The 17,300-nt window shown below is 36.8% G+C and overlaps 1 protein-coding gene across 4 annotated transcripts in view; it reads left to right on the top strand.

Moving 5' to 3' along the window:
• FBXO16 (F-box protein 16) overlaps positions 1 to 17,300 on the top strand; it is a 74,592-nt gene that overhangs the window by 14,515 nt on the left and 42,777 nt on the right. For 3 of the 4 annotated variants that reach the window (XM_069075632.1, XM_069075631.1, XM_069075633.1), the window contains 2 exons: positions 2,931 to 3,067; positions 14,519 to 14,554. In XM_069075632.1, coding sequence (XP_068931733.1) covers positions 2,972 to 3,067; positions 14,519 to 14,554 — 132 coding nt within the window. In that variant the 5' untranslated portion in view covers positions 2,931 to 2,971. Of the gene's footprint in view, positions 1 to 2,930; positions 3,068 to 14,518; positions 14,555 to 17,300 lie in introns of those variants that run through there. The other variant, XM_069075634.1, reaches the window with a different exon arrangement.

Genomic DNA, 17,300 nt, shown 5'->3' with positions numbered 1-17,300 from the left:
AGTCTGTATTTGAGATCTGGTATTTCCTTGGTTAATGTATAAGATAAGGCTTTTTTAAAGGACACAAAAATTTAAGTCCTTCTTTTCCTATATTCATGGACACCTGTGTGTTAACCTCTCCCTTTAAAATATGAGCTCCTTAGGAGCAGGGGTTACTTTTATATTTGTATCCTTAGCACACAGTAAACACTTAATAAAAGCATATTCATTCATTCATTCACAAAGCATGGGACCTAGGTGCTTTTTCACCAAGCCCAGTCTTTAGCAGGTAGGTACAGGCTCTTTCCCTGGTCACCTTTGCTTAAGCCCCATTGCCAGCACACATGCAGAGATTAGTAGAAACAGAGATGGCAGGGGGGAGTAGGGGAAATAAGTGAGGAGAGGCTAGCATCTCCTCATAAGAATAGCCTAGAAGCCATAGAACACAAAGCGTGTCAATTCAGCCTGCCTCCCCAGGTTCACTTTTATACCTAGTTCCAGTATAGTCAATCTCTTTGCACCTGACCCCAGCTCCAGTTTCCTGGTAATGTTTTCCTGTATTTACTACTCTTTTCCTTGGAGACATCTCTCTGGTATAACTTGGCCTTGTCTCAAACTCTTGGCACCCTCCCAACCACACTGAAGCAGCCATGCTAAGGCCTTGTCAGTTTGCAGTAGCCATTGAGGAGCAGCAATTGTCACTACTTTCTATGCCCAGACTGTGGGAGACCACTTAAAAATAAGTTGGGGCGAAGAGAAGGAAGGGACTTGAGGGTTAGAGCAGGTAGAAGAAAGGATGGGATGTCACATGATAAGGTTGCTTTAAATTTCTGTTTTAAAACATCACTAAAAGGGTGGGTAGGTGGCGCAGTGAATAGAGAGCACCGACCCTGGAGTCAGGAGGAACTGGGTTCAGATCCGACCTCAGACACTTAACACAAAAACTAGCCCTGTGACCTTGGGCAAGTCACTTAACCCCAGTTGCCCTCCAAAAAGCAAAAAATAAAATAAAATAAAACATCACTAAGCTTTCTGTTTTAAAAGTTATAGTATAGGCGTGGTTAGGTGGCACAGTGAATAGGGCACTGACCCTGGAGTCAGGAGGACCTGAGTTCAAATCTGGCCTCAGACACTTAACACTTATTAGCCATGTGACCTTGGGTGAGTCATTTAACCCCAATGGCCCTGCATTCCCCCCTCCAAAAAGCAAAAAAAAAAAAAGTTACAGCATTAATTCTATCTCACAATGGGTAAACCTTGAAAGAATACATAAATAGGTAATTTTCAAAAGGGGAAACCAAAATTGTTAATATTTACATGGGGAGAAAATGCTCAACATTATTAACAATCAAAGAAATGCTTATTAAGACAGCTTTTTGTAGTACCTCATACCTATCAAACTGGAAAAAATGAAAACATTTAAACTTGAGGTTGATAGGGTAAGTGTTTGAGAAGAACAGGAAGAATTGCATATTCCTAGAATCTTTTTTGGAGAGTAATCTGGCAGGGGACAATTTTGTTGTTCTATCATTTCAGACTCTTTATGACCCCATTTGGGGTTTTCTTGTCAAAGAATAGTTTGCCATTTCCTTCTCCAGATCATTTTACAGATGAGGAACTGGGGCAGACAAGGTTAAGTGACTTGCCCAGGGTCACACAGCTAAAAAATATCTGAGGCCAGATATGAACTCAGGAAGATGAATCTTCCTGACTCCAGGCCCTGCACTCTATCCATTGCACCACATTAGCTGCCCAAGCAGGGGAAAACAAAAGTTATATTTTTCCCAATCATTCCAGTGGTGTAAATGTACCCTGAAAGTGTTACCAAAAACTCATCCTCATGATATATAAATTATGGTACATTGCTATAATAGGATCTTATAATGTTACTAAGATTCACAAGTATGAAGAATACAAAGAAATCTGGAAAGAGCTTTATGAAGTAATGGGAAGAAAAAAAAGCAAAACCAAAAAAATAATGACCCCATAAGAGAAAAAAATCAAGGAAAATTAATGTTCAAAAAACTCAGATAAAGACTTAGCAAAAGTGATTGAAAATTGCTATAATATTTTATATAAAATGTAAATAGTTGATAATCAAATTTGGTTGGTTGTATGAATGTTCAGTGTCAAGCTTTTAATAAAATATTTAAATAAAAATTTCCTATTTTGAGTTGTTTTATTTGTGCCTTTTTAAAGGGCAGGTTTTGAAAAGCTATGGGACTTGAGGAAATTTTTATATATACAAGATATCTTAAAAGTCAGTGTAATTTTGAGAGCTTAAAACTACACTAAGACTTTTGAAAAATCAGTTATGTGTGTATGTAAGTGTATATATGTGTATCTATATATAGATACACACACACACACTTTAAAGGCAAGTTACAGGGAAATTTCTGATAAGCAACTTTAAGCTCCAGTATTAGTAACATAAGCTCAGAATGACAGAATTTAGAGTTGAAAGGGACCTCAGAAGCTATCTAGTCCAACCTAAGACAGAAAGGAATCACCGCTAGAAGACGCTCACCCAGTAACCATTCAGACTGGGTTTAGATGGTTTACAGACCTCTAATGATGGTGAACCACTTGAGGTAGTCTATTCACCTTTTGAGTTGCTTTAATCATTAGGAAATTTTCCCTAACCTTAAGCCTAAACTACCTCTTACTAACTTCCACCCATTGCTTTAATATATGGATGATCCCCCTACTCCTCTAACATGGTAGAGTAATGGACAGAGTGTTTTATGAGATCTACTGTATGTTTGTAATTTTCGTAAAATTCTCTTTAATGAAAAGTAAAGTTACCATATATTTGAAAGTGTCTTCTATTTCGGTCAGTATGATATGCCATTACCTAGTATAGAACCTGATTTAAAACTTTTTAAATGCTGTATAGACTTTATATTAGTAATTCCATATTATAAATATAATAGGATTCATTTTTTTAACAGGTTTAGTTTTTTCTTGTGGAAAAATATCCTCTTATATTGAGATGGCATTTGCACCTCCCAAAAACCTAGATGGTCCCAAAATGCAGACAAAAATGAGTACCTGGACACCCCTAAACCATCAGCTTTTGAATGAAAAGGTAAGTGTGTATATGTGTATATTTCCATATGGTCATCGAAAGGTTTGTTTTTTTAAGTGCTAAAGCTGATGCTATTAAAGTGTGAATCCATGTAGTGTACCTTGTGTAATAATGATCAGATCAAGCATGAATTTTACTATTCCTTGTTAATCATCTTGTTGGGTTTTAACCACTATTTTTAAATGATCTCTGCAGAATAATCTCCTTTCCACAAAGGGGTGAGTGACTGAGTTTTACAGGAGTTACTACCAGACAAGGGAGCCAGGGCAAAGTGTGTTTGGCTATAAATGTGTTATTTTAAGTATATTAATATATAACAAGACCTGAATTCAAACAGCTAGCTCTATGACAGGAAAGTATAAGGTGGGGTGAGGTGAGGGAGGGGAAGGGGCAAGTCATTTAACCTGTTTACCTCAATTTTCTCAACCATAAATGGAATAGTAATAGCACCTACCTCCCAGGGTTGTTGTGAGGATCAAATGAGATAATATTTGTAAAACACTTAGTATGGTGCCTGGCGCATAGTAGGAGCTTTAATAAGTGCTTTTTTTTTTTTTTTTCCCCTTCCTTCTTTTTCCTTTCTTCCTTCCTCTCTCAAATCTTCAACGGTAATAGGAAATAGCCCCCCAGATCCATCCATTTCTACAACTTAGAAAGGAGGAGAGAAAGAATGTGGATATTTGTGTTCAGGATTCCTTTTCTTGTTCACAGATCATAGACAAAGAAAGAGGAAAGAGTTTTGGAAATTTGTCTCTCCCTTCTCAGCTCAGCATTCCAACTTTGTAATAGCTTATAGTCATTTCTCAAGTTTGCCTTTGTGGTTCTTGCCTCCATCTGATTCTAGGCTCAGACTTTCCTCCTCTGTGCTCCATTAGTTTCAGTCACTGACCAGTAGAGTCTTGATCCATACTAATAGTGGTCACCACAGCCACAGTTCCAGCTATTGCCGTGTACATCCTAGATATTTGGCAGTCCTGATCAATATACAAATCTCTCTCTCTCTCTCTCTCTCTCTCTCTCTCTCTCTCTCTCTCCCTCTCTCTCTCCCCCTCTCTCTCTCTCTCTCCTCTCTCTCCCTTCCTTCCCCTCCCCCTCCCTCTCTCCCTCTCCCTCTCTTCTCCCTTGCACAACTTCTTGCCCCATGCTCCATGAGATACCCAGTGAGTAGGGAAGAGTAGTCAGCCTCTTGGGTGCACAAGTATTAACAGAAATTCTCTGCAATTCTCTGTATCCCAGAATAACCCTGGACCCAATGAAAAATAATAATTCAGGGATATGGCAACACATGGACCTAGCTTACATTCATTTCTCTTCTAAATAAAATAATATCATGTTATCTTTGGGCCCGAATTCACTACATATTGAAAAATAAAGCAAAGTACTCAGTGAAAAACTTTTCAGGAAATAAATGGGTCAGTTGCAAAGTTTACTGTTATTGCTAACTGCCTGTGAGGCTACAGCTAACCAGCAGATGTCATTGTGGTGATATCCATACTACTGTTCAGTCATTTCAGTCGCTTCAGACTTCATGTTTCCATCTGGGTTTTCTCCACAGAGATACTGGAATGGTTTGTCATTTACTTCTCCAGCCCATTTTATAGATGGGGAAGCTGAGGCAAATAGGGTGATGTGATTTTCCCAGGGTCACACAGCTAATAAGTATCTAAGGCCAGATTTGAACTCTGAAAGATGAGTCTCCCTGATTCCATTCCCAGTTCTTTATCCACCGGGGCCACTATACTATTGGAGCACAGCAAACAGTGAGACCTATGTGGTTTTTTTTAACTGTTGCTACTATAATCATTATTTTACTACTAATGGCACTACTGCTACTAATACCACCACCTTACATTTCTATAGTAATTTATAGCACTATATATGTGCATCTGTGTGTACAGTATTATAAGAAGTCTGTGTATAATATATTATATATAATTTTACAAAGTTCTTAGGGAGACAGGATGGCACAGTGGAAAGAGAATTCAATTTGGAGTCTTGAGGACTCTGTGTGCATGTGTTTGTGTATATCTGTGTCTGTGTGTGTGTGTGTGTGTGTGCATTCAAAGACTAGCTTTGTTGCTTATCATCTGTGTGATCTTGGATAAGTCACTTAACCTCTCTTGACCCTGGTTGCAGTAAAATGAGGGAGTCACTAGACTAGATAGTCTCTAAGGTTTCTTCCATTTCTAAATCTAGGATCTCATAATTTCAGTTAATCCTCACACAAATCTGTGGAGTAGATAGGGTAGACATTATAATCCCTGTTAATTTATTTTTAACAGATGAAAGTGAGATGAGGGGATATCCAGTCATTAATGATCATTGTAATTTTGGAATCCTGTTTACTTAAAACTTTGTCCTCCTCCTAGTCTGTAGTGATTGTCACGTGGTGCAATATGTAACTGAATTATCAGCAGACTAAACTAATTAGCATAGAATTTTGATTTAACAGCAGGCTCCAAGCAAACTGTGATATAAACAGAAAACGAGTTCAAACACAGACTCGTTGAAAGTAATAGGAGTAGCCTAGGTACCATGTAAAATTGTAACATGATTTTTCTTTTTCAGAATGGAGTTTTACAAGGTCGTTTAGATTCTAAATTTATGGAATTATTTGTAAATAAAAATAGTTGTAAATTTCATTTGTAATCCATAGTGAGAAAGCAGTATTGAAAGTGATCAGTATCTCTTTGAAATCAACTAAGGCCCACAGGTATAGGAAACACTTAACAGGAATATGGAAAACAAAGAAGCATAATTCTTCAGTAGAATAAAAACTGATTTTTTATATCATTATGATCATACCAATTCAGCAACAATTCCACAATCACTTATTAAGTGCTTGGTGTTGGGGGAGCCAAAGGTAAAAAATCAAACCCTCCCCACCTCAGGACGTCTTGTTTTGAAGGTCTTTGTAGAGGCAAGGAACCTGAATAAAATCATACTCCATTAAAAATAAATTTCAGCTAAAATGAATTCTTTGTTATCTAGAATGGTAGCTGTTCTGCTTAATGGAGAACTGCTATGTTAATTGTCTATTTAAATAAATTTAAATACAGTGAAATATACCTAACTCTAAAATTATACTGTATATAATTCAATCAGAAAGGAATTCAGGATCTAGCTGTCCGGTTGGGATCACTGTCATTGTATAAGTTTATATTTGTAAGGCTAAACACATACACCTGCAGGCTATTTTTTTCCCCTTTTAGGTACAATTACTGCAATTTAGGTAAGTGCTTCCAGGTGAAAGGTGGTCCCTTTGAAGTACAAAGTAACACTGATATATAAGGAACTTTTCTCTGGCATTAACTCATTTTTGTAGGTTCTTAAAATTCCTCAGAAGGATTGTGTTTGGAGTTGTTGGGATTATAGTAATTGACTTTTGTATAGCACTTTGAAGTTTACAAAGCACTTTAAAATATTTGAGCTTTACAACACAAATGAAATCTGTAGTTGGTACTAGGAAATTGTTGTCCCATCTTACAAATGAGTAAACAGAGGTTCTAGAATTTAAGTTACTTACCCATTATCACATTGGTTGTGTGAGAGGTAGGAATCAACCCTACATCCTTCTAACTCCTTCCTCAGCTCTCAATCCACTATGCTATGCTCTTTTTCTTTGGAAGTAATGTAATGGGAAGAACATTGAACTGTGAGTCAGGAAATGTGAGTTCCATTCCTTGCTACTCCAGTAATTTTTTGTGCTCTTGAGAAAATCACTTAACTTTTCTAGACCTCAGTTTCCTAATTAATGAATTAGTAAGTATTTATTAAATACCCACTATGTGCCAGGTAAGTGGGGGCCAGGTTTTGAAGAGCTTTGAATGCCAAAGAGAGAAGTTTATATTTGATCCTAAAGATGATAGGAAACCACTAACATTTATTAAGTAGAGAGTCAGATATAATCAAATCTAGGTTTTAAGAAAATCACTTTGACAGCTGTGTGGAGAATGGATTGGAGTGAATCAGCAGAGAGCTCAATTAGGAAACTATTGCATTGGTCACCCGATAAAGACCTGAATCAACATGGATAGCTTGGTGACTGTAAGTGGAGAGAGGGGTACACATACTTAGGATATGTTGTAGAGGTAGAAACTATTCCATCAAAAAATAATAAAATAGCATAATATCTCTTTTGTATTATATGTGTATATGTGTGTACATTTTATATATATTATAGTATATTTTATATACATAATATTATATATATATATTTTGTATTATCTCCTATGATTGAATGTAAGCTCCTTGAGGGCAGGGGCTGTTTCTTTCTATTTGGATATATGAGATAATTGATTGAAATGAATGCTTTCTTAAGGTCCCTTTCAGTTCTATGACTACATGACTTCTGAAGCTTTTTTTTTCTTTTCAATAAATCAACAGATGTATATTGAATATAATTCTCAGAAGAACCTCAGGTAGTTTGTAGATCTCAAATTACTTTCAAGCATCTTACAACCTATTTGGACAGATAGCTTATCTAGAAGATATGAAAAATACAACTAAGTGCTCAGTAGTATACCACAGACTCTGAATGCTATAGGAGTTCAGAGAAGAAAGAGAGATCACTGCAACTTTTTGAAGAGGCAGTGACATGGTCAGACCTCTCTCTTAAGAAGAATCCCTTTAAGGGGCAGCTAGGTAGTGCAGTGAGTAAAGCTCTGGCCCCAGAGTCAGGAGGACCAGAGTTCGGTTCTGGCCTCAGACACAACAACCACACACACACACACACACACACACACACACACACACACAAACTAGCCATGTAACCTTGGGCAAGTTACTTAACCCCAATTGCCCTCCAAAAGGAAAAAAAAAAGAATCCTGTTAGCAGTTGTGTGGGTGATGAATTGGAATACAGAAAGACTTGAAGCAGGGAGACCATTGCAATAGTGCAGGTGGTGAGAGCCTGAACTAGGTCGGTGTCTATGTGAGTAGAGAGAAGGGAAGTAAGTACTAAAGGGTAGAAGGATTGGAAAGAAGGATAAAGAATAGGTTTAGGAGGGGTAGGACTTTTGAGAGAGAGAGATGGAATGATAGGAGGGTATAATCAGATAAAAGAATTTTTGAGTTCTTGTCCAAAGAAGTAGAATTATTATGGATGATAACAGGATCAAGGTATGGCCATGCCTGTGTATAGCTGAGGTAAATGAGCGGTGTTGGGAATTGAATAGATTGAGGAACAGAGTAGATTGGTGTTTGAAGGAACATCAACATGTTTGTTGAAGTCCCATAGTAAAAAGGCAAGAGTTGGGATGGAAAGGTAGAACATAAGAGAATCCTGAATTCTTGGAGAACAAAGGGAGAATGTCCTTGGGGTCAGTAGATAACAGCTACTAGGATCTAGATTGGTTGAACAATTTGGATAGAATGAACCTCAAAGAAGTCAAGTGATGGGCTGATGGGCAGCAGAGGGAGAGTCTGTCTAGAAGTGGAATATTCTGATTTCCCCTCTTACCTCAGGTAACTCTAGGAGAAAAGGAAAACTCTCAGATTAATTTGAGGTCAACTCCCATATAGTAGAGGCAGCCACAAAGTAGTGACTAGAGAGCTTCAGAAGGACTTGGGTTCAAGTCCATTGTCTGCCATAGAGTAACTAGGGAAATTATTTAACCTCTCAGGGCTTCAGGCAACTTTCTGAGACTGTTAATTACAGAGCATCTTCTACATTGGCAAAGGAAGTTCTGAGTGTTCCCTATACCAATGGAACTGCAGATCTGGTTAAAAAAAGGAAAAAGAAAACAACATATGGCAGAGACAGGGAGATATAAATACTGGCATATGTTCATTGTATTCTCTCTCTTTCCCAATACACGCAAATATATTAGCATATTCTCTGTCATATTTATTCTCATTAATATGTATAATATATATATATATACATTCTGACAGATACTTAGCCAAACATCTCTACCTATAAATATACAAATGTGTATATATCTGATTCTCAAATGTTCTAATTGAGCTATGTGTTTATTATTCTTTCTCAGAATGCAGATCACAAACATATGTATGTCTATACATGAAATAAAAATCATACACATATCTATAATTGTACATGTACACAGACATACCCATGGAATTTAGAGGCAGTTGGGCAGTGCAGTGGATAGAACACTTGACCTAAAATTAGGAAGATCTGAGTTTAGATCCAGTCTTATGCACTAACTAGCAGTATGATCCCAGGAAAGTCATTTAGCCTCTTTATGCTTCAGTTTCCTCATCTGCAAAATGAGAATAATAATAGTACCTTCTTCCCAGGGTTGTTGTGAGTATAAAATGAGATAATATTTGTTTTCTCATCTAATCTTTCACTCTTTTTCGTTTTATTGGATTGTTTAATCCATTCACATTTAAAGTTATAAGAATTAAGTTTATATTTTCTTTAATATGTTTATGTTTTCCAGGTTATGATTTTTCCCCTCCTCTGCTGTAAACACAATACTATAATCCTTCAGTTACTTTACCTTAATCTTTTTTAAAGATGCCCTGCTCCCACTGGCTCTCTTCCCCTTCCCCTTCATCCTCTTCTGTTGTATATTATGCCTTTCCTTTTGGGGCTTTTGCTTATTACTTCCTTTTTCTCTCCTGCTTTCGTCTGGTTATATATCCCTCCCCTTTTCCCCTTTCAGATAATCAAGTAGGTTCTTACTTCTCCTTTCCAACTAGTCTTGCCCATTAATTTCTTTAAATTTAATTTTTGCACCCCTTTCCAAAAGAGATTTCTCTCACTCTCTTCGTTATCTATTCTTTCTTTCTCTCTCTAGTCTAGATCCTCATTCTCTAATTCATGACTCCTCTAATTATCTGATATCTTTCTTTTCTCTGCACTCTTTATGCAATCAAAGATCATTAGTATCCATTCTAGGCTGTCATTTCTTGTCATTGCCCTGTAGAGCTTGCCTCATGTATTCCCCTTTTCCATTCCCAGAACAAGCCAATTATTGCAGGTGTCAGAGAAAACATTGATCTATGGTAGGGTCCCTCCCCATCTCAACCCACCTGATCTCTAGCCTACCATCTATACTCTTCCCTGGTTACTTTTTTTTCCCCATTTGCCTCAAAATCTCCTCCCTGGGCCCACACTCTCCCACTTCCCAGATGGCAGTTGCCCCTAGGAATTAGACTTTTCAATCATCAAATCCCCCAGGCCACAGTGCATGAGGTCCCCATCTCCCTTCATAGATCATCTCTCTTCACCTGTAGGATCATTAATCAGTGGAACACCCACCATCAAAACAAGACCTCCTTCCCTTTTCAATCCTTCTTTCCTCCTCCTTATCCTACACTCCTATAGGCTGTTCTTTTTCTAAGGTCACAGGGGTCACACATCCCTCATTGCTAGCCCTAGATGTTACCCCAGCACATCACACATTCCTCCCTATCCACCTGCTCCCTTCTCTCCCTTTTGTGTGTCCTTTCATGTTGCAATGAAGTACCACAAAAGATACTGATCCACCTGTATGCAGGGTGTCACCATTCTCTGTCCATAATGCCCCATGCCTTTTTCTTCAGTGTGACCTCTACCAGATTACCGTCTTCACTCCTGTCTGCTTGTGTACATTTAGAAAGAAGTTTCTTCATGGTCTCTCCACTGTACTTGTGTTGCTGCTCTTGTTGCTGTTCTCAACTGCTTCATTTATTTACTCTGCCTTGCATTTATGTTGTCTGAGAAGCAAATAATCTCTTCAGCTCTGGTTTTCTTTCTTAAAATGTTTCAAATGCTTTTTTATTATTGAATGTCTATCTTTTTTTCATTTATTAAACTCATATTTTCAGTGTAGGTGATCATGGACTGCATCCTGAGCTTTATTACTCTTCGGAACACATTATTCCATTTCCTCCTAAGTCTTTTGATAGATCCAGAATAGTTTTATGTTATTCAAATTTCATTCTTTTATATCTGAAGGTCCTTCTCTTAACTACTTGCAGAACTTGTTGTTTCTGAATTGATTGTTAAATTTAACCACTATGTGTCTTGGAGTATGGAGCCTTGTTGTTTTTTTTTTTCTGGGGATGATCTATGAATTCTTTCAATTGGCATTTCATTTTCTATGCTCAGAAATTCTGGCCAATTCTCTTCTATTGTTTCCTTCATTATGATGTTGTTTTTTGTCCTGTTGTGTTCTTCTGGGAAATCTATGGTCCTTACATTTTCTTTATAAATCCTGTCTTCTAGGTCAGTAAGTTTTGCTTGCATAGTGAGCACATTTTCTTTTAATTTTATATTGTTGTTGTTTCTCTTCTAGGTTGACCTTTACTTATGTATATTTGCATTCACAATCTATTGTTCTCTCTTTTGCTCATTTGGTGAAACTTGCCATGGCAGATCCAATTTTCCTATTCTGTCCATTATTATTGCTCTGCAAACCATGAATTTTGTTCTCATGATTCCCATTTCTCTTTTGAGCCACTCAGGAACAATGTGTTGTTCCATGTTCTCCTGACATTGCATCAAATGTTGGATCATTTTCCTTTGTTTTGCAGTATTTATGCATAGATGCTTGAACTCATTTACTAGATACAAAGATCATATTTCTGCTGTTAATGTTTGTTAATTTCTCTGCTTATATAAAAGGTCTTTGAGTTTTCTTCTTCATGGTATCTTCAATTGTATCTATGTACCCACCCCCTTTTTCCTCTATTCACTTTCTGACTCTCTCCCCTCTGATGATGGTTTCCATGGGAGCTAGATCTCAAAGTGTTTCAACCCCTTCCCATACTGGGCAATTCACAGTTCATCAGCCTAGGTCTCTGCTCCAAGTGACTTTTGGGTGCCTAGAACTGGTCCCAGCTAGATGCTGTGCTCTTTCCCTCAAGCTTAGTGGAGTGCTTCACACAACACACACCTCCTCCCCATAAATATTGTCCTGAACTGTTGGTCTGTTCCACTTTCTCTGTTCCTCAGTTCTCTGACCCAAAACCAGCAGTCCAGAGAGCTATCCTGCTAGAGCCACAGGGTTGTCCAAACCTCTCCCCCCCAGAAGCATTTCACAGTTTTGGAGTGCTAATTCCATAAGGGTTGTGGCCCTGACAAGTTTTTGCTCCAGAAGGGCTGCAGCTACTCTGACTGTCTGTCATGGTCTTGGCAAACTTATGTTGCCCAAAACCAGGTTCTTAATAGCCCTAGAAAGAGAGAAGGGGGACCATAGTATTGGGATGGGTTTCATTTTAGGCTTATGTGTCAGGTCCTTGTGTCTGCTAGAGTAACCTTACTGACCTCAGCATGGGAGGGGGAAAAAAGGTTTATAAATAAGTTTAGGTTAGTGAGCATCAGTTCATGGGTCTGGGGTTATTTTTTAATCTTTATTTGGATTCTGGGTATCCTAGACCATGGAAATAGCTGAAGTTGCTTTATCTTTGTCTCATAATTTATTTTTAGAGAGATTTAAGAGGTCATGGAGATATAAGAAAATATCTAGTCCTCTATTTTCTTGCTCTTATGACTCAGAAATTTCAAAATTAGATATTTGTAAAATATTTTGTAAACCTCAAAGCACTATATTAATGCCAGTTATTTAAAAAATATAGTACCAATATAATAATCACATTTAAAAAGCACTTTATAATTTAAAAAGCACATTGCTCATAAAAACATAAGGTAAGTAGTGCAAATATCATACCCACTAGAATGGCAGAAATAGCACAAAAATGGGATAAAATTCAGTGCTGGTTAACTTACAGGGAAATGGGCCCTCATGTCCTTGATGGTACTGATGACTGGTGCATGTACTTTGGAAAGCAATATGGCCTTCTACAATAAGAATCAGAAAATTAATCATACTTTTTACTGGTTTGTATAGATAGAAAAGAAAAAATGAAGCCTATCTATATAGAAATATTTATAGCTGCTTTTTTGTTGTAGTAAAAATCTTTAAAAATCTAAATGTCATAGTATTAGGTAAGAAATAAATAAATTATGATGTATCAATATAATCAAATGTTATGGTGCTGTAAAAATAACTGTAAAGCATATAGGGCATTTACAAAGACCTATATGGAATAATATGATGCAAGAATAACAGAGACAACTACATTCACTGATTACAGCTATTTAAAGAGCAGAAAGTAGGGCAAGGGTGGGTGGAAATGGACTGACAGTAAGTATATTTTTTGTTTGTTGATTCATTTGGTTTAGCTTTCTTAAATTCTAGGAATTTATATGGAATGTTTTTCTAGACCTTATAGATGTATTTTATTGTCTCCATTGATGGTTATAGGGGTTATAATAAAGTTGTAAAAGAAAAAGTAGAAAAAAAAAAGAAAAGTAAAATAACAACAAAAAAAAATAGCTATGGGTTGCCATGACTTCCTTTCCCAATATCCATTTACTGGAATTGCTATTGAGTAGTGAAAAATAGTTAGCCAAAATCTTAGCAGTAAGAGAAGGAATGAGGAAAACAACAGCAGCAGCATTCTGGCATTTATATAGGTGTGCAAAATGCTTTACAGATATTACCTTGTTTTATCCTAACAACAACAACCCTGGGATGCCGGTGCTATTTTTATCCCATTTTACCAATAAGGAAACTGAGGCAGATAGAAGTTAAATCATTTACCTATGGTCATACAGCTGGTTAAGTGTCTGAGACAGAACTTGAATTCAGATTTTCCTAATTCCAGGTCCAGTGCACTACCTTGCCACCTGGGTAAAAGCGAAAGACCTGGATATTTGAAAGGTGGATGACATTCTTTGAATAATCAATTATTGACAATATTGGATCTTTTGAACCCTTTAAATTAAAAATCAGTTGAAAATATTTATTTAATACTTGTTTTATGCAAGGCACAATATCTCATGACCTTCATATATTTTCATCATTATTGATTTTTTAAAAAATGTTTTCAGATATCATTTCAGTTTTTCTTATTTCTTCTCTTGCTGGTTTTTCTCTTCTTTTCAAGTGCCTCAATTATTTTCCCTTCACTATTCCATATAAGGTCAAAGATATTTTATTTAAAGCTAGAAGAGATTATGAAGGCCAACTAGAGTTTCTTTCCTTTTCTTTGTGGAGAACCTGTGGCACTTGAGGACCTAGAGGGCCACATATAACCTCAAGGCTGCAGGTTCCCTGCCCCTGACTAGACTAACTTCTCTTTGTCCCTCCTAGAAATCCCATCTACAATACCCTTGACAGGTGGTCATCCATCATCCAAGCTCTGCTTGAAAAACTGGTCTTTTATAGCAGTTGCTATCTGCAAAACAGCTAAGGGTAGAATCTATATTCATATACATGATTGAATCTTTTAATTCCCATGATGACAGTGAAAACTATGAAGTAATAGATTGTTAGAACAGGACTGATCTTCCAGTCAAGCCTCCTCATTGGGTAGATGAAGACACTGAGAGAGGACAATTTCACTGAGACTTTTTTTTAAAGGGCTCTTAAAAATTGTTTATGTTTTATGATATACTAAATCATATTCTTCTTTATTTGCTTATTCTAGATATTTGAAGAAAGAAGGATCCTGCTTGGAAAATGGGTAACCTTGTAAAATATACCTATTTCTAGAGTTTAAGTAAACATCTTTAATGATGGAATCCAATGCTTCAGCAGTGATTTAAATGAAATGGTGAAAAAAAGGATAAAAATGAGAATGTTTTTAAAGGAGTGGATCACCTTGAAAGTGTTCATTACATCACTTGTGCAGATCTCTGCACTATCTTCTCACTGGCAATCAGTAATGCTGGTGATGAGCTCAAATTTTCCAAATTTAATACTTTACATAAGCCTTTGTATTTGTATAAGCCTTGGCTTATGGGACCATCTTTACCTATTCACATAAAAGCAAAAGGCATATACTTTTTGTCAATGCTTGTGATTGAAAAACAGTTGCTCATTGGAGTGCCCCAGCCATACTTCCTCTGGGGGAAAACACATGATATGGCTGGGGCATTCCAATGAGTGGCACATCTTGTAGCACAGTTATTAAGATTCCTAAAGCATAGGCCTGACCATACCATTCTCCTGCTTAATAAACTCCAGTGGCTCCTGACTACCTCTAGGATAAAATGCAAACATCTTTGTTTGGCACTTTAAAGCCCTTCACAATCTGGGTCCAGTTTACCGTTCCAGGTTTATTCTTCTTTACTGCCCTTCATATACTCTACAATTCAGCTAAACTAGTCTGCTTGTTTCCAGTGCACAACTGTTCCACATCCCATCTCTGAGCTTTTGCACCAGCTGTCCCTCACCTCAAATGCCCGCCCTCCCTACTACTCTCCCTTAAAATCCTGAGCTTCCTTAGAAGTCCCTTTAAAATCTGTAGCTTAATTGCTACAAGAGGCCTATCCTGATACTCAGTTGTGCTTTCCCTACCTTATTCTTTCAAATTACTATGTAACTATTTTATAGTTACTTATCTTTGTATATATTGCCCCTATTGCCACCCCCCCCCAAAAGGCTATAAAATCTTTGTGAACAAAGACTGCTTAGTTTTCATCCTTGCACACCTAGTACTTAGCTCAATTTCTACATGTAGCAGACGAATGATAAATGTTTGATGCATGAATGAATTTGTTGATACTCAGATCCCAGGATAAGAATATGTATATAGATTATTTGGTTTTTGTTGTTATATGATTTATTGTTATTTGTTGTTATAAATTGAATTTCCCCTCTTTTGGACCTTAGATTAACTTGACCCTAGTTTCCTTCCAAAAGCTTACTACACAAGTTGATTTATCTAGAATGAGCCACTTGGGGCAAATACCCATTGTATTAGTTTTCATTTTCAAGGAGAATCCCAAATTGATAAAGACCCTGTGTCCTTCAACTGGTCAGACAGATCCTATTATTCTCTTTCATGTCATGATGATCAATTTTCTTTAACTAGTATCTGATGTTTATATACTGGTTACCTGCTCATCCATTTATTTTCTTTTTTACCCACATCAATTCACTTCCATTCATTTATACATACATACCCACATACATACATATTTATGTATACACACAAATATATATGTATACCACTACATACAATAAATAACATTTATAGATTGTTTTAAAGGTGTTTTCTATTCACTTTATACTATACTTTTTCTTTTTCTTTCAAGAGTGTGTTTTCTTCAGTATTTCAAGGATCAGTGAGTCCATCTGTGTGGGTTCTCCCTCCACTAATGCAAATTGCAGCTGTTCTATAACTTAACAGACTTCCAGAGTTGTTAGAGTTGAAATGTTTGTCTCCTCGCAGCTAATTTAGTAATGGGCCTCTCAACTTAGCTAGGCTGGTAGGTGGGTAGACTGATCCTTAGAGATAGAGTTCATTCCCTGTCCCATATTTGGAGCTCTTCCAACTGAGACACTTTTGTTTAGCCTTCAGGAACTCAGGTTAACCTCGCTGCCAGAATGAGTAAGACTTTCATTCTAATCACATAGGGTGTTTATATGCAATGTGGTACAGCAACAAGAAGGCTGAATTTGAATTCTGGGGATTTGGGTTCAAATCCTTATTTTGATGCTTACTGCCTATGGGACACTGAACAGGTTTCTAGCTCTCAGTTTCTTCATCTACAAAATGGTAGGGCTGGAACAGAAGACTTTTAAAGACCCTTCTAGGTATAGAACTGTGGTCCTCTGACCTTGAGAGTAATTTAGGTTAGAAGACATCAATTATAGATCATGATATCATTCAATATCCATACATTATTGATTTATTCAACATTCATGATCTGTCATATTTAATATCTATTCCATTTAACATATCAATTTAATCTATAATAGTTAATATTTAATATCTATCATATTTTATATAATAGTTAATATCTATCATAGTTAATATAATTCTATTTAATGTAATTTATTCAGTTTATCCTATTTAATCTATCTTATTTAATTAATTATAGCATAAGAAAATGCATAGTAGGGTGGTAGAAGTCAGGACATCTGAGTGCTAGTTGTGGTTCAACCACATTAACTTGCTGTGTAGCCTTGGGCAAGTTGTTGATGCTCTTGGACCATTCATCTGTAAAATATTATTGGGGGTGGCACAGTGGATAGAGTGCTTGGCCTAAAGTCAGGAAGACTCATCTTCCTGAGTTCAAATCTGGCTTTAGACACTTACTAACTGTGTAAACCTGAGCAATTTACTTAACTTTGCCTCAGTTTCCTCATCTATAAAATGAGTTAGAGAAGGAAATGACAAACCACTCCAGTATCTTTGCCAAGAAAACCCCAAATGGGGTCAACAAAGAGTTGGAGGGGACTGAACAAAACAAAGAGCACTT

This window comes from Petaurus breviceps, unplaced genomic scaffold (genome assembly GCF_028583685.1).
Source record: "Petaurus breviceps papuanus isolate PSGF00001 unplaced genomic scaffold, PetGlider_PUasm1.0 90919, whole genome shotgun sequence".
In the NCBI taxonomy this organism is placed as follows: domain Eukaryota; kingdom Metazoa; phylum Chordata; class Mammalia; order Diprotodontia; family Petauridae; genus Petaurus; species Petaurus breviceps.
Note: the sequence above shows the minus strand (reverse complement) of the source record. Positions and strands in the feature narration are given on the sequence as shown.